At 47.6% G+C, this 26,723-nt stretch overlaps 1 protein-coding gene across 1 annotated transcript; it reads right to left on the bottom strand.

Annotated features, from left to right (window-relative positions):
* Positions 1-16,230: 16,230 nt before the first annotated feature.
* LOC8023510 (28S ribosomal protein S23, mitochondrial) lies at positions 16,231-26,572 on the bottom strand. Its single transcript, XM_029992738.4, has 5 exons — positions 26,481-26,572; positions 22,709-22,864; positions 21,299-21,376; positions 18,968-19,077; positions 16,231-16,356 (listed from the first exon to the last, which is right to left on the bottom strand). The coding sequence occupies exons 1-5, from the start codon at positions 26,522-26,524 to the stop codon at positions 16,316-16,318; spliced, it is 429 nt and encodes a 142-aa protein (XP_029848598.2). The 5' UTR covers positions 26,525-26,572; the 3' UTR covers positions 16,231-16,315.
* Between the last annotated feature and the right edge of the window lie 151 nt (positions 26,573-26,723).

Below are 26,723 nucleotides of genomic sequence, written 5' to 3'. Positions count from 1 at the left end.
AAAGTGAAGCACTCTCCAAGATGACCAGCATAGTCGACGTCGAAGTGTCCGCGAGTCCTCACCGGACGCTCAACACGATCCGTGGAGTCCTTTCTGAAGACGACTTCCTCGATGCTAGCGAGGAAGAAATCCTGGAAGGACTGAAAGATGCCGGTGTTGTCGCCGTTAAACGTATTATGTTCCGCAAGGATGGCAAGGAAACCCCGTCAAAGCACGTGATCTTGACCTTTGAGAGACACACCCTCCCTGAAACTGTCTAGTGCCGCATCTGTCCCTATGTCCCCAACCCGCAACGGTGCTTCCGCTGCCAACGCTTTGGGCATGGGTCACGCAGTTGCAGAGGGAAAGAAACTTGTGCAAAATGTGGAAGCCAGGAACATGTTGCTGACATCTGTGAGGCAGCGGCCCGCTGTAGTAACTGCAGTGGGCCCCACCCAGCTTACTCCCGCACCTGTCCCCTTTGGCGTCAAGAAAAAGAAATTCTTTCCCTAAAGGCAAAGGAGAACATCACCTACTTGGAGGCTAAGAAGAAGCTGTCCTTCCTCTCAAAAGGAGGTTACGCCGAGGTGGTGCGAAGGGGCCCTGCACCACACTTGGAGACTAGGGCCACCCAGGTCTCTCCTGAGATCTTGGCGGCTGACCTAAGGGCCCCATCCCTTCGACAGGAGCAGCATGCTGCTCCCCTGGGCAAAGGTGGGCCGGCAATAGCCGTGCCCACCCTACCCTTCAAGACTGCGGCGCAGGGTCAGCAGGCTTCCTGTTCTCGCAGAGAGGGCGCTTTAGCTGCTTCCTCTGCTCAGGACAGGCCAGCACTGTCTGCAGCTGTCAACACTGGCCGCTCTCCTAAGGAGGAGAAGAAGCGAGGCCCTCGGCCTCAGTCCCTGGAGAGGCAGCCAGCAACCAAGGAGCTGCGTGGTTCGCACGCAGCTTCCCTGCCGAGAAAGGAGGTGGAACAGATGGACGGGGTAGAACTCCTCCCGTACATCGACCACCTTTCCACCTAGTTCTGGTCGTGGTCGCGGATTGGGGCCCCGCGGTACAGACCCTCCCGGGCTAGCAGGCAAGTCTGCCTGCGAGGCTCAGGAGAACACTGGCGCTGCCTTGTCTGCCCCCTCATCGACTCCGGGTTCTGACCAGGATGAGATGGAGTGGCAGACTACAAAGAAACAAAAATCTAAAAAACTCGTAACTCCTCCGAAGTGAGGTAACTGACTCACTTTTCCATGTGCTCCGGTTTTCGTGCCTAAAATGGCTTCTGTACTCATACAGTGGAACTGTCATGGCCTTCTAAGAAACCTGGATGATGTAGAGCATCTTCTGGAGGAGAACAAGCCACGAGCGCTGTGCTTGCAAGAGACTCATTTGAGTCCCAGCCATACTAATTTCCTCAGACGTTACCAGGTTTTCCGGAGGGATCGTCCGAGCTCTGTCAGTTCCTCTGGGGGAGTTGCGGTGGTTCTCCCAAGAGAAGTTCCCTGCACAGAGGTTCCACTGTCCACATCACTTGAAGCAGTGGCTGTTCGGTATTTGCACCATAAGGCTCTTACAGTATGCTCTTTATATCTGCCACCTTCCCTTACTTTAAAATGTTCAGATTTTAACTCGCTGTTAGACCAGCTTCCTGAGCCTTTCCTTTTGATGGGCGATTTTAATTGTCACAACCCTTTATGGGGGAGCACACGTCAGGATGTCAGAGGAAAAATTGTTGAGTCAGTTTTAACCACACGAAGTCTTTGTCTTTTTAATACGGGCCAGCCTACTTATTTTAGTCCATCATCCTTGTCATCAACTTCCATCGACCTTTCAATTGGTTCTGCTAGTTTACTTCCAGATTTTTCCTGGAGTGTGGATTCCAATCCACGTGGAAGCGATCATTTTCCTACTCTTTTAACCTGTAGCATAGCCCCTCTTTTAATTCATACACGCCCGCCTCGTTGGAAGCTTGACAAGGCTGATTGGGGCCTTTTCAAGCAGGCATCGCTTTTAGCATATGCTCGTCTCGAAAGTCTTACAATTGACGAACTCAATCATCTTTTAACCGAGCGCATTATCACAGCAGCCAAGCTGTCCATCCCGCAGACATCTCAATTTCTTCCTAGGAGGCCAAAGCCCTGGTGGAATTCGGAATGTGAAGAGGCACGCAAGAAACAAAATCGGGCCTGGGGTATTCTGAGACGATACCCCACTAGAGATAACCTCATATCCTTTCGGAAAATGAAGGCCCGTGCACGCTACGTCCGAAGAAAAGCGAAACGGGAAAGTTGGCAAGGCTATGCTTCCACTGTAAATAGCAGTACCTCACCTAAGGAAGTCTGGGATCGAATACACAAGATCAATGGTTATTACCATGCATTTAAAATCCCCCTGCTTTTTTAGGAATGGAACATGCCCAGACACACTCGAGGAACAAGCTGATATTTTTGGAGAACATTTTGAATATATATCCAGTTCACATCATTATTCATCTACTTTCCTTCGACACAAGCTGAAGGCTGAAAGCAATCCCTTGAAAACCTCAGGAGGTGAACAGGAGCTATATAATGCTACATTCAGCTTGCACGAGCTCCTCGCAGTTCTTCACAACACAAAGTCCTCAGCTCCTGGACCAGATGGTTTGCATTATTCAATGCTACAACATCTTCATCCTTCAACACTCGATGTAATTTTATATCTTTATAACCGCATATGGCAGGAGGGCTATTTCCCTTCATCTTGGAAGGTAGCTCATGTCCTTCCACTTTTGAAGGCTGGTAAGGATGCTTCTTGCGTTTCCAGTTATAGGCCCATTGCTCTTACCAGCTGTCTCTGTAAGACATTGGAGCGAATGATTAATCGCAGACTAATGTACTATTTGGAGCATGGTAAGGTACTCGACAAATTTCAGTGCGGCCATCGTTCATCAAGGTCCACGGTCGACCACTTGGTCCGTCTCGAAACTGTTGTGCGTGAGGCCTTTGCACACGGGCAGCACTGCCTCTCCGTGTTCTTATGACACGGCTTGGCGCTTTGGCATTTTGAGGGACCTGTTTGACCTCGGATTACGTGGTCGCATGCTTCGTGCCATTCAGAGCTATTTAGACAGGCGCACCTTTCGAGTCCAGCTGGGGAACACACTTTCCCGTGAATTTCTGCAGGAAAATGGAGTGCCGCAGGGGGGAGTACTAAGTGTTACTTTGTTTATAGTTAAAATGAACTTCATGGCTTCTGTAATCCCTTCGTCGGTTCAGTATTCACTTTACGTCGATGATTTACAAATTTCAGTTTCCTCCTGTAACCTCTCAGTCTGTGAACGCAGGGTTCAGCTAGGCATCAACAAGCTAACTGAGTGGGCTGACAGTAATGGGTTTAAGTTCTCTCCTGAAAAGACTGCATCTGTTTGCTTCACCCGCAAACGTGGAATCCTTCTTAAACCATCCCTAACAATCTACAATAGTAATGTTAGTGTTCAACCTCAGCACAAATTTTTGGGTCTTACGTTTGATAGTAAACTGAATTTCAATGCTCATGTAAAAAGCCCGAAACTGAAAGCGCACAAGTCTCTCAATATCCTTAAAGTTCTTTCTCACCGGTCTTGGGGCTCGGATCGATTGTGCCTCCTGCGGATCTATCGTTGTTTGGTACGCTCTCGACTAGACTATGGCTGCTTTGTTTATGGGTCTGCCAGGCAGTCTGTTCTCAAGATGTTGGATCCCATTCATCATTTTGGGCTTCGGTTGGCTACAGGTGCATTTCGTACATCCCCTGTGCCCAGTCTATACGCAGAGGCTAACGAGTGCTGCCTCGAGAAACGTAGATTCGCATTGGGCATGATGTACTCTCTTCGCATCCGATCTGTCCTCCAGCACCCTACTCGAGAAGTTGTTCAAGATACACGCTCGGAACGACTCTTTCTCGCAAAACCTAGCGTGATCCCTCCGTTCAGTATGCGACTGAAGACCTTGGCCCAGTCTGTCGGATTAGATGTGGCATCCCAGGTAGTAGAATTTTCTGGCATCATAGCACCTTGGGAGCACCCTGACATACTCTGCAACCTGTCTCTTGCACAGTATAACAAGAAAAACACTCCGAGTGCTGTGCTCCTGCAAGAATTTTATGAACTGGCTCAATTGTATGAAGATCATACAAAGTTCTATACAGATGGAACAAAATCTGAGACCTTTGTTGGCTGCTCTGTTATTGGATCCTCAGTGGAAGTTGTAAGGCGGATAAATACTGCTGCTTCTATTCTCACAGCGGAGCTGTATGGCCTCCTGTTGGCTACGGAACACATAGCCCGTCACAGGATACCCCTGGCAGTGGTTTTCACTGACTCTCTTAGTGCCCTGCGAGCCATCTCTTCACTGCTGCCTACAAGGAACTCTCTTGTTATTGAAGTTCAGAAGAAAATTATTGTGGCAGCCAGAAAGCATTGCACCATTGTCTTTTGTTGGATTCCCAGCCATGTTGGTATCCCAGGCAATGAGGTGGCCGACCGTGCTGCCCGCACATGCGGCAGCAGACAGGTAGATATGAAAAGGATCCCTTACATGGACTATCGCCCTTCTGTAAGGTCTCGCATACGAGCACAATGGCAAGCCGAGTGGAATGAGGAGATCCACAACAAGCTGCATCTTATTAAGCCAAATTTGGGTGAATGGGCGAGCGCCCGGCACCAGGAACGCTTTTATGAAGTAGTACTGTGTCGCTTGCGGATTGGCCACACTCATCTGACTCATGGCTACCTGCTCCATGGGGAGGATGCCCCTTTGTGTGAACAGTGTGACAAACCTCTAAGTGTTCTTCATTTTCTAATTGAGTGCCCTTTCTATGAACGGGAACGCCAATCTCACTTTGCACAGTTAAACAGAAAGCACGTTCCCTTACACCCAATGTTGTTATTGGGTGATGAACCATTCGTAACTTACAAGCAGGTTTTTAAGTTTTTAGAAGCTATTGGTCTTCTACATCGACTGTGAACTTCAAAGCTTTTCACTCATGTCCATTTGTGTTTGTGACATTATCCGATTCATGTCTCATTCCTCTACTTTTAACCCTGACTACTAGAGTCCTTTCTTCTCGCTTACCCTCAATGCAATAGTTTCCTTCTTTGGCGCTCTTTGGCCTTAGCAGCCCTTGCGCCATAAAAACCCAATCCAATCCAACTGATGACGTCATCAGTGACCTCACTGATGACCTCACCGGCATCCGCATCGTCATCATCACTGATGACGTCATCAGTGACGTCACTGATGACGTCACCGGCATCCGCATCGTCATCATCACGGATGACGTCATCAGTGACGTCACTGATGACGTCACCGACATCCGCATCGTCATCATCGCTGATGACGTCATCGGAGTCCGCATCGTCATCGTCACTGATGACGTCATCAGTGACGTCACTGATGACATCATCGGCGTCGTCACGTGACCCCCCAGGTCACTTCACCCCCACCCAGTACCCTTCCCTCCTCCTCCTCAACAGCTGCGCTCTAATTCGGTGTTACAGGGAGTCGTAAACGGCTTTCACTTTTGTTTATATTAGGTGTTTTCTTTTTCGGCCTAAATTGCCTGACAAAACATCGCTGTTTACCCCGGGCTTATGGTGAAGAAAATGGTCGTGGGATTCCCCAAGCTCCATGGGAACATCCGCCTGACTTGAATAGTTGAAAAACATCCCGATAAATAAAGAAACGGCACAAGGGGTTTCAAAGAAGGAAGAAGCCTCGCGAACAGTTGAGTGGCGGTAGTGTACCAGCGCAAAATAAAGCTCCAAATAAGTTTTTTTTTTTCTTCTTTTTCGCGAAGCGCGTATGTATTTTCAGGGCGATTCACATTCAGGCATGGTTCAGTAGGCCTTGAGCCAAACGCATGGGGGCTTAGCATATTGCCCAGTCCCCCCGGTAAATGTCAGCGGGTGCTCAAGCCCTCGTAGCTCCCCCGGTTCCGGAGTTCTTGTGCAGACCACAGGTTCACTGCCGCAATTAGTACGGTAAAAGTTCAACTGCCATTTGATGCACCAGCTGGCACTGAACTCTGGAAAGGGTCTATTGCGGTCCCGAGAAAATTATCGTTTTATCTGGTATACACTAATTTTAGGAATTTTTGTCACTCTTGCGTGAAACTCCCTATATAAATATATATTTCTTTTCTTCTTTCTTACGTCTGCATTGATCGCTTTATCCAAGCACCCATCATGCTCTCTGATCTCTAAGAAGAACTTACAAATTAACTTTTTTTCATTGCTTTGAAACAAAAGGGAGTTTTAGTAGATCGTTCTGGTAGCTCCGATAACGATACCCGATACTATGCCGACGCCTTTGCGCATGCACCGTATCACTATCGTTATATCGGGACGATCTCTTAAAACTCCCAAAACTTATAAAGGTGTGCTTTCCCAGCATGCAAATGAGGGATCGGGTTTGCACTGCCGTCACTTTTGGCGCTATTGAAGTAATTTTTTTTTAAGAAAAACAAAATATAAACCTAAGAGGTCGGTGCGAATAAAAAAAAAAAGAGGTCGAGCAGCTGATATCGTGTATAAATCATTAAAGGAGCTGTGTAACGATTTTAACGTTGAAAGAATTTGCATCTTCCACTTTTGACATCGTTTATCTTGTCACAAAGGACAGAAAACACACCTCCTTCCTTCAAAATGTTGCAATTCCGCCGCGTAATCGCGAGGCAAAATGAGAATATTTGCCGACCTGCAGCCGCGAGCATCGGCCATGAGAACCATGCGGCATGACGTCAATGGGGGGCTTATACAGGTGGTATTGCTTATTAGCGGCGAGATGTTTTGGTGGCGCACTCCTATGGTTCCCCCTTGTGACGTCATTACCTTGCGAACAACAAGTTCGATGGTGTTTGTAAATGGCATGGTGGAAGCCTGAAATCATTGCGCTCTCAAAGCAACACTGCCAACACCGTCGAAATTAAAGTTCTTTCATTCCTCTTATTTCCGTCGATGGTATACCCTTTCCGACGTCATAGTAAGCTTTTGGGCCAATCGTGGAAGGCCGACCACAGCGACGCTTTCGGTCGCGCACGTCGCCAATACACGAACTCAACTCTCCTACGTCACGCCGCGGTGGTGGCGCGCCGGACGCACTTCCGGTCTGGGGCGGTGGGCAGAAGTCGCCGTGCCAGACATGCGTTCCTGTGTTCTTTTGGAAGAAACGAGACAAAAAACCTGCCTTCTCGTCAAAATGCTGCTACGGGGGCTGTACCAAGAGAGTCTGGAAAGGTTTGAAGATCAGTTTTCATGTGTTTTTGCCCCCTCCGTTCGTCCGAGAACGTGAATAGTAGCCGTGAAGAGGGCAAACCAGACGCTCAATCCACGATTGCGTGGGCGGGCAACACTTTGTGGTCGCAAGATGTATTTGCTTTGTTCCAACATGAACGAGAGAAAACCGTCAAGTTGTTCGGACCACCCACGGGTTCAGTGCGTCTTCAAATTCACACGGCCGCCTGATCGTTCGAAATTTCGTCTGCTCTTTCATACTTGTCTGCTTTTTGTCGTCTGCTCGTTCAAACACAAGCGGCCCGTAGACCAAACTTTGACCCGGTAATTGCAATGAGAAGTAATTGCAGGTCTCAAAATACTTAAGTAGGCTCGGTGTAAACAGTAGATACAACATGTTGATCATTGGTACCGGTGGCCATCACCTACTTGTTACGCTTGGTCTGTTCCCGCTTCCGATTTTCAATATCGACGTCGATCATCGCCGCTACCTTCTATACACTTTTGCAGCACGAGCGACGTCGCGACCGAAAATAGCTAGAAGAATCTCGTCATGGTTTTGGCGTCCATTCTGCGGCGTTCATGCGAATAAATCGCCGCACGTCAAATTATTTACGCAAAGTTTAGCGGCGTAACGACTTGATAATTTCGCTCAGGCGATTAAAGTGATAAGACATTGCGATGACGACGTAGAATCGACAATTCCAACGCGAAAAAGAGTATGCAGATTCACACAGACGTCGACAACGTGACATTCGAATGGTTTGTTGACGCTGGACGCGGTGCTTCTTGCCCGTACTCCATTGCGCATGCGTTCGAATTGTCGTCTGCTCTTTCGAACTTGGCTGCTTTTTGTCGTCAGCTCGTCCAAACGACAGCGGCCCGTAAACCAAACGTTGACCCGGTAATTGCAGTAAGAAGTAAGTGCAGGTCTAAAACACTTTTGAAGGTTGGTTGGGGTAAGTAGGCTAAGTGTTAACAGATACAATGATGTTGATCATCGTTACCAGTGGCCCTCACCGACTTGTAATGCCCGATTCTACTTGCGGTTTTCAGTATCGACGTTTACCACCTCAGCTACGGTCCACGCTTTTGCATCCCGAGCGACGTCGCGACTGAAAATAGCGAGCAGAATTTCATCGTGGGAGTCAGGCTTTAGCGCCCATTCTGCGGCGTCAACGTGAAATTAATCGCCGCACGTCACATTATTCACGCAAAGTTTGGCCTCGTTAGTTCTGCTGAAGCCGCTCAGGTAGTCGCACATTGTTAGGAGGACGTAGAATCAACAATTCCAACGCGAAAAAGAGCACGGGGGACTCCCGCCGACGCCGACAACAACGCAATTCAATGATTTGTTTATGGGCGACGGCGGGCTTCTTGCCCACCATCCACCGCGCATGCGCGGCGCCGCCGGTGGCGTCCGCTAGGGGCGCTCCGGTTTGTTTGTAAACATGAGTTGGTGTAGGATGTTGTGCAAACACCAGCTCGATAAAAGGTAATTTTCCTATAAATCTTGTCGTTTCAACATAAATATAAATGCGTCAAAAGCCTGGTATCATCGACAAACCTTCTATTATACGGAGTTCCAGTGACGCCATCTATCCGAGGTCAACAAAACCGTCAGCTCTATCTGCTACAGCGAACAGCCGCCAGAAGCCGGAGGGGGACGGGGGCAAAGCCGGACGGGGATGGCTGGACCCGAGACTTTCCTCCTTTCGTCACTGTTGATCGGGCTGCGCAAGCACGTGGTCACATGGTCACGAGCGGGTGAGTTCTCGCTGCTCACTGATGAAGCCAAAGCTACGTGTAGTCGGAGCCAATCACACGGCGGCAATAGGTCACGCGATCTCGCCTGCACTTTTGTATCACTACGCCGCTCCGCTGGTCGTCCGCGCCGTCCGTGCACTTGCCCAGTACCAGTAGCCAACGGGATGTATTTCGGCTGCTACGGGCATATCAAGGGTATCGTCTGCTGCAGGTTTAAAAAGTGCCCTTTCACGTTCTGAAATTTAGTCACAGGGGATGTCAGTACGTAGGCTGGCCGCTGGCGTCTGTGTCCGAGCTTTCCACCTGTTCGGCATAGTTTCGAGATGCAAGTACACGTTGGAAGGTGCTCGACGACCCGGCCGTTGATGTTTCCTTGTATTGTCTGGATATACCAGGGCTCGAGGCGCAGTCCTTTCCACCAGCTTCTCGGCGTTCAATGTGATCGGCAGGTAAAAGGGTGCCCTGATTTCGCCGCATATCAGTGAATTGTAGTGGCCCGGTTCGGTTCACATATCTCTTTCGCGGTACGACCCGGCCGGAGTCTCCTGCAGAATGTGAAAGTACAGGGTGTCACAAAAGAACATTTACACGGTCTTTTTTACCGCAAAAATAAACTAGGCATCGCCGAACGCTCATTCTCCGCCCAAAGGTAGAGCTAGAGGTCACGACCAGATGCCAAAGTTTCAGCCCGATCCGATAACTTAATCAAAAGTTATAAATGATTTTCTGAAAATTTCAATGGGAAAATGGCGGCCGACGGAGTTTTCAAACACATGGGGCTCTATCGCACCAGAAACCGAAAACGGGCGAAACTGGGCTCCATTTTCCCATTGAAATTTTCAGAAAATCACTTATAACTTTTGATTAAGTTATCGGATCGGGCTGAAACTTTGGCATCTGGTTGTGACCTCTAGCTCTACCTTAGGGCGGAGAATGAGCGTTCGGCGATGCCTAGTTTATTCTTGCGGTAAAAAAGACCGCGTAAATTTTCATTTGTGACACCCTGTAGACATTCATCACTACCTCTCGCGCCTGACGCCCAAACATGCTTTTGCGAAAGGACGTTATGAAGCGACTCGGTGAGGAAAGCGGCGAAGCACATGATTTGGTCATTACGGGAACGAAATCACACAGAAAAACCGAACGATGCAGCCGAGTTGCCAGCAGATGGAAGTGTTTCCACCAAACCACATGCATTTACATGTATTAATAAAGACATAAAGTTAAGATATGTAATTCCTTTAGTTGCAAATCATTCCCAGAAGTACACCTCTGGAATCATTGTGCAATGTTTACGCGCAAAACAGTTATTAAAAAAAAAAAAAAAACACATTACTTTGGCGGATTACTTTGTAGTGCGTCTTCCCGAAGTTGTGAACCGCCCCCCAGCCCTTGGCTGCGCTCGGACGGAAGCTGAAACGAAGCCATCTTGACTTGTCGTCACTTCCAGTATAGGCGAGAATATTGTTTTGCGGTTGCCAAGCCGATATAAGACATTCAGGATATAAGCGTAACCGTCACACATTCTCGTTTTGCCTCCGCTCTATTTTTTACTGTTTACAGGTTGAAACTTTTATTATTTGTTTCGTCATCCATACGCCTATTAAGTGGCTGGGGACGAGACTACACGAAAAGGGTCTAGACAGAGAGAGGGAGCTTCACCGGAAGCCCGCGCGTCCCCCATTAACGTCAAAGTGCACGTGACTCGGAAGATGGTGAAGGAGTTGAGAGGTGCCGAAAACCTCCATCTTCGTCTATTTTTAAAATAAAAACTAGGACATGCGGGCAAAAGCGGTTTTTTGTTCTTTACTTCAGGAAGCTCGAGGCACCAACACCAAAATTCTTTCAGCAAAGCGCCGAAATAGTTGCACAGCTGCTTACGAAATTTCGGCGGTCATTTTTTGGTCTATATGTGTTCAAAGGAGCAGTATCACATCGAACACACCAATATCTTTATAAAAAAAAAAAAATCACGAAAAGGAATTTTAACACGAATTAAACGATTAGCAAAGAGCACCTGGTGGTTGTCGCTAACGCCTCGTTTGTAATGCCCGTCTAGGAACCTTGACAGCTAGTGACGGTAACTGTCATCTTCCCAAGAATTCTTTTTGTGCGTGCCAGAAGTCGCTATTGTGCCCATACAAGATTATAAAAGATTAACCCGTCACTCAAAATTCGCACAAAAGCCGCCGCTTCAGTGGCTGGAACTAGACCCTCTCGACGTCAGCCTCGCCGTAGCTTTGCTCGTCCCGAGACGAACTACGTCACGATTGCGGTGCATGCCACATGCTATCCGCTGGCGGTTCCCCGAGCGCTTGCCATAGTGGGCCGTTTATAACGAAAAATACAGCCACCAGCCTCAAGATAGAAACGTGCGATTGTCATTTACGGATATATTGTGGATCATACTCAACCTATTTTTGAACAAGACGGGTATATTTGAAATTTCGTTGAAGTATCCTCCGTTCCCGGCCACCCCTTCGGAAAAAGGAGCGCGCCTCGCGCCCTGGCCCTTTCTAATTTTGAAGTGGCCCTTTAAGCGATGGCGCGTCACCGCGACGGTCAAGGGTTCAAATTTCCGGGGACGCAAAATGGCGACTGCGCTGCCAACCGCAATAAAACAAACAAAAAAGACCATCGACAAAAGGATGCGATATACTAAAAAAAAAATACAGCGGCTCTAGCACCAATCGTCTGGTCATGAAACGATATCGGGTTGGAATGTTCATGACTTTACAGAGGCGTACTGGTTCTAGTACTCACACGGACCGCCGCCACTGATTCAGAAGCTTCTTGGTCGCGGCGAAATTGCGAGGATAAAAGGGGACTATTTCCTTTAGTCTCGCCTTCGGAAAGCTTGATGACGTAACTGTCGGATCAAAACCACCCGCCTGACGACCGTCGAGCGCGGCTCATGTATTGGACACGACAAGTCCGTGTGCACTCCGGCTCGCAACAGACACTCGGGTAGTGGCTCGCGTTCAACCACTGCGGTGATGAGAATAGTCGAACATTTACAATGCCTGGAGCTGAGCACGCGTTTTCTACTTCGCCGACCCGAGCGCGTGGCTATGGTTAACGTTGACAGCACAGGATAGGCACCAGGCCACGTGGCCGCTTGTTCTGGATGAACGATGTTCATATCCCGTACCAAAATGTCAGATTCAGGCCGGAATGAAAAATGCCGGTTCCGCCTAGACCCAAAATTGGGGCACCAGTTTGTATCCAGCCTGGAACCGCGCAGTTCCAACCCCAGTTTTAAACCCAGGACCGTTGCACCGCCGGAATTCCCGCTGCGCTCACCACTGGACTCTACCAAAGAATATTGTGTTCTGCCCTTAGCCGTTACAACCGAGAGATCGTCACGATTTCAGACCCAGGCGGACTGGGTCTGAAATCGCAGTGTCGGTGGGCGATTCTTGCGGTCTCTCGCAGGTGACGTGTTAGGGACAGGCGCATCCGCTACGCAGGCGCTGCGAGCGGGCGTTCTTCGCGCGCGCTCCTCGCGTTGTCTGTTGCAGTCGGCGGCAGTGCTCCCCCCCTCTTCCGAGTTTAGGTTCTTCGCTCTCGTCGGACTGTCGGCCGGCGCTCGCCCGGCGGCGACGTTCGCGTTGCGGGCGCACGGATACTGATCAGTGTTGCTGAATGGGCACCCCCATTCCATTCCAATTCCATTCCAGGGAATTAGAGTTTTCGATAATTCAATTCCTTTCAATTCCTAGGAATGGAGACACTGAGCCCATTCCCACTCCTGGAATGGCTAAATCGTTCCCATTCCATTCCTTTAATTCCTAAACGTAAAAATTGGCACTTGACAGCTACATTTTGTTGCCGGCATAAGCAGCATAAAGCTGACATTATCAAATGCAGAGACAATTGCAAAAAAAAAAAGAGAAAAAAAAGCTAAATTCCTCAAAAAAGCACTGATTTTTACTAAGCGGACCGCTGGTGGCAAAAAGTGTTTATTTACCATGTACTGCAAACATCGAGAAAGCCCCTTGATATGTCAATGCTTGTTTAAGACATCGGTCTCGCGACCACGTGGCTCGCAACAAACAGCAAAACTTAAATCCACTTTTTCTTTTCTTTTTTTAAGTTTTTTGCATTTGACTGTTAAGACATACGCGGCCAGCGTGTTTGTTTGATAAGACAATAAAGAATATCCAGTTCGTGCGTGGCACAGGAATAAGTTATATTCCTGTATTCTTCAAATACAGCAACACGGCTAGTACAAGTACATCGGTGGCCGAGTGGGCTAGCGCACACCAGCTCGGAGCACGTGGAGCGAAAGCTCGCGCTGCAGAACCCAGGGATCCTGGGTTCAATCCCCACCCCTGCCCGTTTCGATCTGGATGAGCATCGTACCGCAGGCTAGCGGTTGTACTGCACTGGCTAAATTGCTCATCTACAGCTGGGAGACTCGTCGCCCCTGTGAGGCAGACCAAGTTCTAGGCTGTATAAACATACCACACAACCCAACCCACCCAAGTACATTGCTGGAAGCGACTCCATGCGCAGCGGCAATACACATCCTCTGACAAAATGCAACCTCTGCGGCGCAGCACGAGGGACCGTATAGACAATGTCACAAAACCTGTTTTAAAACGCATAAGTTCACGCTTGCTTTACGAATCTTGATATTTTTTATCATATTCAATTCAATTTTTGGCTGGTTCGCCTGCCCTTTTCCACCCTTCGCATACTCATTCTCGTGTTTCCTCTTCAGATGGCGAATAAAGTTCGATGATATACGCCGACTGCACCGTGTATAGTTTCGTTGTACAACTTTCAGCGTGCAGCTTGTTTATTTTCTTCGCGACTAATGTAGAAAAATGTCTTCTACGATGCCATGACTCTTCTTTTGGGTCTTCTCGACCCAAATTGTGATGTTCCTCTTCGCGCTGATCAAGTGGCGGGTTCAGGCGGCAGGCGGTACCAACCGATTCATTCTTCTACCTCGGTGTCGGTTGTTCGCGTAGTGGCGGCGGGTCGGGAAGTCGGCGTTGACAAAGCTCTTCACATCAAGATACAATTAACGGGGTAATACCGCACCGTTTGAATCGACATTCCCCGTGTTTCCTCATTAACACCGTCCAACTGACTTCTCACCGCCTCAAATAGGGTCTGCAGGACAAGGAGCACGAATGCAGACCGGACAGCCGAGACGTGCGGAAGCCAAAACCTCGGTGGCAGCTACCACCCAGCTCTCCTTCTCAGTTGCCCTCACAGCAACAGTCGCACCTCGTCTGGCGCGGGACGGTCTTTCTGCAGGTCTAGTCAGTTCGGTCACACCAAGAGCAGCGACGATAGTCTACTTCACCTTACGATGGACCTCAACAGACAGCATGAGAGCCATCGAAACGAATCCAGTGCTTTCTGAGTGTCGGGTGACCCTGCAGTCCCGCTCACAGTGCTGGATCGCCTAGGGTGACTCGTAGCGTCCGCAGTGGTCCATCGCAAGGTGAAACGAAGTATGGAGAGAGAGACTAAAGTCAAAGGAAATGAGCGGGAATCCGCTAGCTTGCTTGTAACCCCAACCCACTATAACATAAAACACAGAAAACAAGCATCGGAACAAAGACCAAGTAATAGGCAGACAAACAATACAAATGCAGTACACAAAAAAAAAAAAAAAAAAAGCCTCGGAGCAAAGCGCAAGAGGAGAAGAGGGAAGTGAATCTCGCTTTGTTTTAATGCCGAAGCAAACCCACATTTCACACTTCAAGGGAGTGCGCACGAATGAATGTGAAAGGCAGCAGGGTTGGCTGCCTGCTAAACAACGCGCCTCGAACTATAGGAACACAATACCTGATCATCTTTCGACGGCGCCCAAGTCAACGAGTTCTGCGAGTTATGAGTCGCTTCCGCTCCCAGATCTCACTCAGTCTGTGCGCGCGCGTGCATTCTACAAGCCGTCGCAACAACAAAAAAAAAGCATGACAAGAAGTACGATGAGGAGTTGTGCATGGCGGTTTCTTTCTTTGCCACTCCCTTTTCTTTTGCTTGGTGCTTGGTTTCTTGTTTCGCTCTCGTGTAACGCCATCGAAGCCCGACGCCTGCGCATCCGTGAAAGGAGCCCCTTTGCTCTTTGCTTTAACGCTTGTTTTTTGTATTGCATTTTTTTGGCGTATAAGTCGGCTCCACGCGGGCTAGCAGTTTCCCGCTCATTTTATTTCTGAGCAACTGACTCACTGACTGGCTCGGATTAGCTAACAGTAAACACAAAAAAAAAAAAAAAAGAAAAAAAAAAGAAGAACCGTGCCCATTCCATTCCCGGCAAAAGGCACCTAATTCCATTCCCATTCCATTCCCCTCAACGTTGCCGCCATTCCATTCCCATTCCATTCCGGGGTCGTGAAAATGCGGAATGATTCCGGAATCATTCCAACTCCGGAGTGGCAACTCCGCAACACTGATACTGATGCACCCATTGTTGCCCTGGATGGATACCCACTGACCTCGGCTTTGGATCTTCATAGTATGAAGCTGCCGACCCATTGCACTTTGGCTCGGCATCTGGATGCGCTTGGCGCTGGTGTGCTTGGTGATAATACCATAATACTTGGACAACTAGGGATACCGCTTGCCCGTCGGAACTTCCCGATGCGCTGGATACAGTGCTTGTGCTTGCTGTGTGTGTGTTCCGTGCACCGTGCTTGGTGACGACGCCTGGACGACAGTGTGCGCCTCTCATCACTGGACTCTACAAAAATATTTCGCTCGCGATTTCAGACCCAGGCTCTTGCGCCTGGGTCTGAAATCGCGACGATCTCGCTTACAAGCCAGGCTCTGGCTTGCAATCTACGAGCGAGGGATTTAAGAGTTAAGGGGAAGCTCCTTTTACCACATTCTACTTTAGCAGAGCGAACGCTGAAGAGAGGCCGCCTCCTCCCCAGCGTTCGCTCTGCTAAAGTGGAAGGGGGTGGGAGCTCGAGCTCCCCCTGAATTCTTAACCTGTAACCTAAGAATATTTCATGATGGTCTCCCATAGCTACAGTGACTTAAACATCACTTTTGTGCCCATTGTGACTTATCCTTAGTTCCCAAGTTTTTCACAAAGATGCTTCTCCCCTATCTTTCCTATTAGCACCCTTCGTTTCCTAACAAAGAATCCTTGAACCAATACCCAAATGGGGCACCAGTTCTTTGCAAAGGGGTGGATTGTGTAGTACGTAAGTAGTTTGTGATAGTATTAAGTGATTGCACAAGACTTCAACCACGCAAACAAACAATGTGCTCTATTACTGCGAGAATGAAGAATACTGATCATCATGTTTAATCACATTTATCTCTAGCTCCTAGCTCAATGGTGAGAACCCACTAGACTCATGTGGATGCAGGTCTCCGGCTGTTGTGGGCCGCTCGTCCTGAGAAGAAACACACTGGTGAAAGTTTGAAACAAAGATTCATAACAAAAGTTAAACAAAAAGTTTGATTACTCTTTATATGACATTTGTAGAACTCTCAAAGGGGCACTAAACCACTTTCTGCTATAGTCTTTTTATGGTCACAGCTCAATCTGTAGGCTATAAGCACCTTAAAGGGATACTTCAACGAAATTTGAAATATTCCCGTCGTGTTCAAAGATAGGTTGAATATGATCCACAATATCCGTAAATGACAATCACACGTTTGTATTTTGAGCCTGGTGGCTGTATTTTTTGTTATAAACGGCCCACTCTGGCAAGCACTCAAAGAAGGCCCAGTGGAGACCACGTGACATCTAACGCAATCGAGACGTAGGTCGTCTCAGGACGAGCAAAGCTACGGTGAGGCTGATGTCGAGAGGATAGCCTAGTCGTTCAGCCACTGAAGCGGCTGCTTTTGTACGAATTTTGAGTGACGGGTTAATCTTCTGTAATCTTGTAGGGGGACAATAGCGACTTCTGCGACACACAAAAGGCATTCTCGGGAAGAGGGGAGTTTCTCGTTCCCCCCTTCTCTCGTCGTGGCCGGAGGCTAGACGACATCCGTCACTAGCTGTCAAGGTTCCCAGACGGGCATTACAAGCGAGGCGTTAGCGACATCCACCAGGTGCTCTTTGCTAATCGTTTAATTTGTTTTAAAATTCGTTTTTGTGACTTTTTTAACAAGATATTGGTATGTTCAATATGATGCTGCTCCTTTGAACACATATAGACCAAAATATGAGTGCCGAAATTTCATTGTAGTATCCCTTTAAGAAACAAACATTACATTCATGTGTGGCTGAGGTATCAAAAGATTGATTATCTAGGAACTATCGTGGACACCAGAGGGCGTCGTCGCATGAGAAAAGGCAGGGATCTGACCCTCCCTGGTCCAATTGCACCACCTGATGTCAATCTTTTGATACTGATTTTAATATAGAAATCGGCCTCGCATGAATGCAATGTTTGGTTTATACACAAACTCATCTCTGTTACGTCACGCCGCGGTGGTGGCGCGTTGGGCGCACTTCCGCTCTGGGGTTGTGGGCGAAACTCCCCATTTGATACGTGTATTTCTGCATTGTTTTAAAAGGAAGCTGACAAAAACCTGCCTTTTCGTCACACTGCCGTGACTGGGGCTGCCCCAAAGGAGTTGCGGAAGGTTTGAAGATCAGTTTTCATGTGTTCGGTTCGTCCGAGAACGTGGATGTGTGCCGTGAAATTGGAAAACCAGACGCCGTCGGACCATGATTGCTTGGGCGGGAAGCACTTTGGGTTGAATTCACGTATACTTGTGGTCATCACATTCATTTGTTTTGTTCCAACATGAACGCCGGAAAACCATCAAGTTGTGCGGACTACCTGCGGACTAAGTTCAGTGCGTCTTCAAGCTCGAACGGCCGCCAGATCATTCAAACTGTCGTCTGCTCTTTCAAGCGCTTCTGCTTGTCGTCTGCTCTTTTAGACGACACCGGCCTGTAGACCAAATGTTGGCACGGTACTTGCGAAAAGAAGTAAGTGCAGGTCTCAAAAGACTTAAGTTTGAGGGTTGGTAAGCAGGCTCGATGTAAACAGTAGAAACAAGGAGATGTCGATAATTGGTACTGGTGGCCATCACCGACTTGTTATGCCTGATTCACTTGGTCCAACTCTGCTTGCGATTTTCAGTATCGACGTCGACCATCTCAGCTACGGTTCGTGCTTTTGTAGCCCGAGCACCGTCGCGACTGAAAATTGCGAGCGAAATCTCATCATGCGAATCAGGCTTTAGCGTACATTCTGCGGCGTTCATGCGGAATGAATCACTGCATGTCATATCATTCACGCGAAGTTTTGCGGTGTAACGAGGCTCGGTAATTTCGCTGAGGCCGCTCAACTAGTCAGACACTGACCAGGAAGACCTAGAATCAACAATTCAAACGCGAAAAAGGGCAGGGGGACTCACACCGACGCCGACAACATTGCATTTCAATGGTTTGTTTATGGGCGACGGCGAGCTTCTTGCTTACGCTCCATCGCGCATGCGTGGCAACAGTGGCGTCCGCTACGGGCGCTCTGGTTTGTTTGTAAAGATAAGTTGGTGTATTGGGATGCTTTGAGCTCATAGATGAAGTCATGAAAATGAACAAACTATCACTGAAAGTAGTTTAGTGCCCTTTTTAAACTCTTGTAATCCTAAAAAAAATAAAAAAAATGTGCCATTGATTTTTTAAAAAAATGATTAGAACAGCAAGAAGCATGGTGGATTTGTGTGTACATGCGTTGCACGTGCTTCCACTGTGCATAAGATGAAGAAAATGCCTACAATAAGGCAATGATTATGTCAGGTGCCCAGTGCCATTAGTTTAGATTTAAGCTCTTAAAGATTAGTGCTATGGACATCAGCCCCCGTAACTACACACCGGGAATGTTTTTGGTGTTCCAATTATTTAGTAAAAGATCTATTATTGTCTTAAAACTCAGGCTTTTTTCTTTTTTGGCATGAATAAACAAGTTTATTGCTATCCACACCAAAATTAACGGGGTTGCCTCAAGTACCTAGGACAATGAATGTTTTCTTTTGCCTCACCTGTCCCACTAGACAGCTCATAGGAGAAGTCCTCCTTGACAGCCTCATAGACAGCATCTTCAGACAGTTCTGGTCGCTGCCTCGACAGTTCCTGGTACCTCTCCACAAACCTAAGTCGGATGACATGAAATAACGTGCCTCCATCAGTTTGTGGAGACAATAACCGAGTAACCAACTGGCAAGTTGGAAAAAAAATAGATTGATCACTGGTTTTATTGTGATCTCGCGGGAGAAGCGCACAGCCCGAGCTCTGCGAACCCATGCTCGCTGCTGCTTCTTTTGTCCTGCTCTATTTATCCCCGAAGGCATGCTCCAAGTTCAAAACATTACAAACCGAAAGGTGCAGTGGGAATGCAATGCAGGATATGCACAGCAGATATGACAAGCTGAGCAAACACCAGCTCATAAAAAACATTGCAGTCTAGCCTCACGTAAGTGCCATCTGCTATGAGTTTCATAATGGCCGTTTCTGTTTTGTGTGAGAAAGTATTGTAGAACAGGGGTCTCAAACATGTGGCCCGCAATGCTTTGGGAAGCGGCTTGCAAGCATCCTGCGGCTGCCAGCTCCCGTTCATATGCCTCGAGTGTCGCATACGCCATGAATAATAGTTTTATATTGTCAATTTAATTTCGCTCAAAAAGGAACTCTGCTTCTGTAACGTGTTCACGCGTTTTGCACTATTCTGCTTATTTTTTGGACAGAGTATTGCTTCATCAAATTATTGGCTTCTCATTATTTTCCTGTCTAAATTAACCGGAGTAGCAATACCACCACTAGGCTACAAGTGCAAACTCTTTGCCCAAGGAGGCACCCCAGCTGCACAAACTCTTGATCAGAAGAAACTGTCAAAAATAAAGCTATAAGCTCGGGCTTCTAACTGCCAAACAAAAGCATTAAAAAAAAGAAATTCTCATGGTGCTGCTATAAAAAGCGTTAGGAAAATAGAGACTGCCGTTTGAAGAGAACTTTTTATATTCCTGTTGAGTATAGTGCACAGTTTGACAAGGCAACAACGGTGTGCTTGCTCTCGTTCTATTAAAAACTGTCAGTGCTGTGGTGTGCCAGTGTTTTAAACATTCTTATAACATCGGGTGGGGGCTCAAACTAGTCGTACATGCAAATGAAAGCTCCATTCTATGACTAGAAAATCTTTGGGGTCGTACTGGGACAGTCAGCTGCTTTGCAACGTGAAACACCACTGCTGTTTGTTTCTTTATATCTTTGAAAGAAAATAGTGCCCCCCCCCCCCCTTGGCCTTTGTCCTTTGGGGGTGGGTAATCTAGCCCCACAATCAAATGAGTTTGAGACCACTACTATACAAGATGCCCAAAATATTTTGCACCAAACTAAAAAAAAAATGGAGCACTTTGCGTGAGTGAATTTAACTGTATACTGTCAGCAAGTGTCTTATAAAAGTGCACGTTTTTTGTTTAGTGTGCCTGGTTATTTATTTAAAGAAGACTAGCTAACTTTTTAAATATTCATTTAAGGGCCAAGATGTGAATCTGTTTGCTACCTGATGAGCTTTGCACACTTATTTTGTTAGCTTAAAAAGAAAGCCCGTAAATTATAAAAAGACCACGTGACAATGTGCCCACGCGTAGCACTTGCAGTGCTGATAGACATGCTCTGAAGGAACGAAATCCAGCTTGTCACTCGTATGCTGTCCAAGATGGGGCTTTGCATTGGTGTAGGCCCCAAAGGTAGGCCCAAGCACCTGCTGCCATAAAGCCCTCGAGGCAAATAGAGTGCGCTTTGTCTAGTTCGCAGTCCAGAGAGCTTGCTGTTTACTCAACATAAGGCCTGAGGACTGATGTCTTTCATTGACTTCCTCGATCCAGCGCAGGGCACAGATTGGACACGAGTGCCGTGTCAGTATTCGGCTGGGACCAGTGTTCAAGTGGTGCTCCACTAATAGAACACGAGCGCCAGTCGAACGTTGAAGCAGCGTTTAGCTACGTCGGCCGCAGGCACAAAGCCAGGATTTTGTTTCGGGAGGGCCCGCCCATGACAAAACGCTGTATGAGGGGGAGGGGGAGAGGAGGCCCCAGCAAAATGGAAGATTTCGGGGGGGGGGGGGGGGCTTCATGGGCCTTCCCCCTGGGTACGTGCCTGGTGGGCTGACTGGAGCATCAGAAAGGCAAACAAATAATTCATGATGTTGTTGTTTCTATAGTAGTTTTCAATTTAACCGCTAGGGGTGCAATTGTTCGATCTCCACTCCAATAGATACAATGCTCGTGTAACTGCGAGGCCACTGGTCCTCCTGAAGGGAGCGACGAGGGGTAGCCAGCCACCCGGGCACCTCATTCTGATGACGCAGAACATACCTCTGGCATAGGGATGTCTGGGCCGGGTTGAGCAGGTTATCCGCAACTGGACCCTGACCGAAGTCCCGTCCAAACCTCCTGCGAAGGCAGTCAAGGGGCCCGGTCACGCGACCCACTCCCGACGAAAGCAGAGGCCGCTAAGGTGATGGTAGAGTCACTAAAAAGGCTACGCTTCGGTCATCTTGGCGCTTCAATTCATGATCACCTGAATTCATGATCGTTAGGATGGTTATGAATTCACAATCATCTTAAATTTATTGAAGCTCCATCTGAAATCACAAAAAACACATTACCGCCCCCAGAAAAGTTAAAACAGTCAGCGACAGAGCAAAACTATATCGCTTGAGCTCCCCAACACCATTTCTAGAGGGGTATTCGCACGGAAAAGAAATCCCTCCCTTTGCTTTCTGGGATGCGCATCACATGGTAACAACATCATGCTTTTGCACGGAGCTGCGCTGATGTAGAGCTCCCAGGGGGACGGGGAAGCTTTTGCTCAGGCTGCACAAACACTCTCCGCCTTGGCTTGGGATCTTTTTGCATTTGGTGGTATTTTGTTCGCGTGTCTGGCAACTTCACAGATTTTGTTCAGCGATATTGGCAGTCGCATCGGGATTGCCTAACTTGTTGTGGCTTCCACTGCTGTGCGAGGCACCCGAAGGAGTCTTAGATATTCATCAATGTCGTCTTCAAGCCGCTCCTCATACAACTGGTTTTGGTTCAACATTCTTTGTGTTGCATCCATCCATTCAAGAAGCACCTTCCTTTTAGCATGGAGCAGTTTGCCGTCTTCTGCATCTAACAGCGCTGCTGCCATAATCTAGTATTGCCGTTTCATGTACGTCTCCATTTTTCTACTCTCGTCAGCACACACTGAACCCTGTCGTCTAGAGTGCGACCGCTAAATGCATCTGATAATACTGATATCTCTCTCAACTCCCCGTTGTTCATGCGAATGCTTGACTTGAGGAGGAAGTCATGCTGGTTCCGCTGATCACCGACATCTGACGACGCAGAACACACATCCCTCACCGAAAAGCAACCCCCATGTGAATACACCTTAAAGCTCAGAAAGTTGCATTTTCGAATTGTGTTAATCGCCAATAAACCATTTACAAACATGTGCGCCACCTAGTAGCTACTGCACTAATCATTCGAGTCCACCATAGTTTGGGCACATATTTCGAGCATTTATTGGACATAAGGACTCCGTTAGCGTTCGGCGTGAACTCGGATCGTATTGCACACTTGATGCCAAAATATCAGCGACTGCCAATGCTGCTTGATGGGGCTTTGAAAAGCCTGCTCTGCACTAGGCACCAAAATGGCGGCAACCAAAAGAGAGTCGGGAAATGGAATGGTGGTACTCTAGGCGTAGCTTATTCGGTGTCTCTAAGCAAGGGCACTTACGCCCTGATGGTGTCCTCTGGGTAGCAGATGTTCCTGACCGGGGCTGCGGGTGCCTTCCTGTAGTAGTCGGGTTCCTGGATCGGCGGGAAGGCGGCGTACACGTCGTACCACAGAGGGCGCTCCGTCATGCCGCCGGCCTTGAGCAGGCCTTCAGCCCTGCGGCCAAGGTGCACCCATCATTGCCGCGGTGATTAACTCCAACAGAACTCGGCATAATGGTTTTGCATAAGCAACACAACTACTTATTGTATCTCACACGAACAAAAAAAAGTTTAGCACCTGTACCGGCAAAGCTTGTACAGGTCTAAAAATTTTGTGGTGGTACTCTGGCATACCCGACAAGATCGTCATATGTAGAATAGGCTTTTGAGACAGTAAATCTCAGTGTAATTGTTTGTATAATGAGACTCGCACTGCAACTTCCAACAAGGATGCTATTGGTTGCTGCTATGTTCACGTGATCGCTTATGCCAGCCAATGTGAGTGAAGTGCCGCCTGTGAGAGAGCTCTGTTGTGGTGGCGACACCAAAAATGGTCCACTCAGTTGTAACAGGCGTTACATACCTACGTCTAGTCACGTGACTAGACGAGAAACAGGGTCATGGGATGTGCGACATTGTTTCCATACCGCTTTCGCGTCTTTAGAGTTGAATGAGCTACCCTTGCCAAATATTATTTTATCTAGACCAGTGGATCTCAAATGAGGGTCCATGGACCCTTTAGGGCCTGCGAAGGAAATCTAGGGATCCGCAAAGCTCTGCCTGATCGGTCAAGGGCGTCAATAAAAACTGTCTTTCATCAGATTCTGAACGAAAGTTCAAATATTTTAGCGCTTTTCTCGTGCGCATGTCAATGAGAGAAGTCTACTTCACACTAGCTTTTAGTTATGCACATTCATTAAATCATTATCGTAATTACCCTATACCATTCCCTTCACCTCACCACGAAAGGGGTCCTCCATCATCTCCGCCGATCCAAAAGGGGTCCGCGAAACATCAATGGTTGAGAACCACTGATCTAGACTATACAAGTTCAAAAGTTAAAATTTTACACGGTGCAGACTATACAAGGATTTGTTTTTTCTAGATTGTGCAATATGATGAGACAAGAAGGGATTTTGCGAATGACAAAGTACTGATACGGAGGAGAGGAAGAGCGCCACGGCTTGAGGTTGCGGTGCACCCTGGCTTGTGCCCTGGCTGGCAGTAAGATTAAAACCCAACTTTGAAAACCAACCCGTTGTCTTCTCTCCTTGGTGCAAATCTAATTGCTTTCACATCAACGTTAGATTTTGCAGCAGAACAATGAAAAGACATACCTATGTCAAATCCTTTAATGTCTCTAAAAACATTACAAGACAAAAAGAAAGGCGCCTCGCCACTACCTACACAGTACAAAACGGGATATTATATTGTCGTAACTGTGACTCCCACGGTCCGGCCTTTGTTTGCCATTTCTAAACACCTCCACACTGATATATTCTGTTCCTTGCACAATGATCCCACAGCTGGACACATGGGATTCTTCAAAACACACATGCGTGTCCGGAACAATTTTTACTGGCAGGGTATGTACTGCGGTATTTTCAAATATGTCTCATGAAGTCTTCAGTATCAACGCCGAAAATGACCCACAACCGCCGGACTCTTGCATCCCCTTGAACCTCCTCATTACCCAATTGAACGTGTGAGAACTGATCTTCCTGGTCCCCTTCCTGTCACCCACTCAGGCAACCGCTGGATCATTGTCATGATAGACCACTTATCCCTCCATGTCGAGACTTCACCTCTGTCTACCGCCAACGCAGACAAGATCGCCGCCTTTTTTTTAAAGCAGGTATTTTTATGCCACGGACCTTCCCGAAATATAATAAGCGACAGAGGCACAGTTTTCCTCTCCCGAGGGGTTCAACACCTCCGACAACTTTGTGGTACTGAACTTAGCCCCCGACCATAGCTTACTATCCCCAGTCCAACGGCACAATAGAAATCTTTAATCGAACCATAGTAGACATGATATCAATGTAAGTTCAGACGGATCATTGGCACCGGGACACTGTCCTTCCCTTTGTCACTTACACATACAACACTTCTATCCAAGATGCATACGGCTACGCTCCATTTTTTATTCTTTACAATTGATCCCTAACAATACTTCTCTAAACCTGACTTCCTTAAAACCATCACGGTGATCACCTGGAGGATATCGTCGCACACCTCGTCTGCCGTGCTGAAGAGGCGTGACAACTCGCCCGCTTACGCACAAGGGCCTCACAACAGAGCCAATGCCAAATATAACAATGAGGCCCATCGAACTGTGTCCTACTTTGTTGGTGATCTCGTGTGGTCATGGATGCTGCGACAGCAGCAAGGAAAGGCCACCAAGTTTCTCCAATGTTACGCAGGCCCATATCGCATCACCGCCAAGTTATTGGACCTCACCTATCAAGTGCAGCTCCTACACTCGCCAGCTCATCGACACTCAACTTCAACCGACACCGTCCATGTAACCCACATCAAACTAACTCTACCAATGCCCATCCACTCTATCTCACAAAATTTCGTGACTTTCTAAACTCCCCATCCACTCATGCGGTTGGGACGACCGCAAAACCACTAGGGGGGGAAAGTGATACAGAGAAGAGGAAGAGCGCGATGGCCTGCAGCCGCAGTGCGTTCTGGCTCGCGCTCCGGCAGGCGGCAAGATTAAAACCCAATGTTGAAAACCACCCTGTTGGCTTCTCTCCTTGGTGCAAGACTCAATATCAACGTAACAGTATTATATAGGCCTCCTGCATTGCCCAGGAAGTGCAGCCAAAAGTGAGATGAATGGGTAGTACCAACTTGCGCGTCTCAAACTGTCGCACGCGTAGAAGCGTGCCTGCTCTGGTGTGGAATGCGATCAGGAGGAAAATACAAACAGCACGAATGAGAATGCACAGGTGAAAGCTAAGATGCTAAGAGCATGGAGATAAGAGATGCCACTTCATGCGTTCCAAAGCAAATAATAAAATAAAATAAAGAAGTGTCAAGACGCCAGGCGTACCCTAGAGGGGGTGGCATGAATCCCACACTCTTTATTGTTTTACAGTGTGGATCCTAGCAGATTTCGAACGTCGAAAACTTTTCCCATCCTTCAGCACTACAAAAAAGGAAAAAGCTAAGCGACGGCGGCACAAGTAGTGCAAGGCCCAATTAAGTGAGCTTGTTATAACCAGAAGTCGCCACAGTTTGTTGAAAGCATTAGCGCAGAAGGCCTATTAATGATGATTCATGAATGATAGATACAAGCTTCTTTATTAACTAATAAAGAAGAAATCTGTCAGGATGTGTTGTATATAAAAATGTCTACATGAAGGCTATGCAGAGTGCGGACCTATAGTCCGGAAAAAAGGTATTTTACGGAAAAACAATATTTTGTTGTAAGATACGGGTTTTTGTTGTCACCGAGTCATTTGATCTGTGGCTGCACTAAACTCTGTAATCGAAAAAAAAAAAAAAACACGTTAGCGGTTTTGTTTTTGTTCGACGAAAGTGCAAGCAAGCCTGTGTTATAGCGGGAATGCTTAAACGGGTCTTCGGTCGTAACCCCAAGCACCCGAGATGCTCGAACGCAGGGCAGCAGCGAGTACGTGCAGGTATGGTCCCGAGTTCAAAGCTACATTCGTAAAGCAAGAGCACGCACTAGAAGTAAAAACTAGCAACTGAAGTCTTTTGCTGCCCTTCACTTTAATGTGAGCGCTCTTCTAGACTCGCATCTAAGTGCACGTTACCTGGTGAAGATGGTCCCAAGTTTGTGGATACGACTCCCCGCCATGCTCGTCCAACTTGAGTGGCTTAAGGTGGCTCAATGCTATGGATTGTACTGGCTAATAATGTTTAAAACCCCGCAATTGATAATTTATTTTATTTAAAACTGAAATTTTCTAATAAAAAAATAGGTTTTATAATAAAATATATATTTTTTACACTTTTAAATATTTACGGGTGATCTGAGAAAAACAAGGCGGTGATTG

The sequence above is a fragment of the Ixodes scapularis genome, unplaced genomic scaffold (genome assembly GCF_016920785.2).
Source record: "Ixodes scapularis isolate PalLabHiFi unplaced genomic scaffold, ASM1692078v2 PGA_scaffold1__304_contigs__length_218370807, whole genome shotgun sequence".
In the NCBI taxonomy this organism is placed as follows: Eukaryota; Metazoa; Arthropoda; class Arachnida; order Ixodida; family Ixodidae; genus Ixodes; species Ixodes scapularis.
The sequence above is the reverse complement of the archived record's forward strand: the minus strand, read 5'-3'. Positions and strand labels throughout refer to the sequence as shown.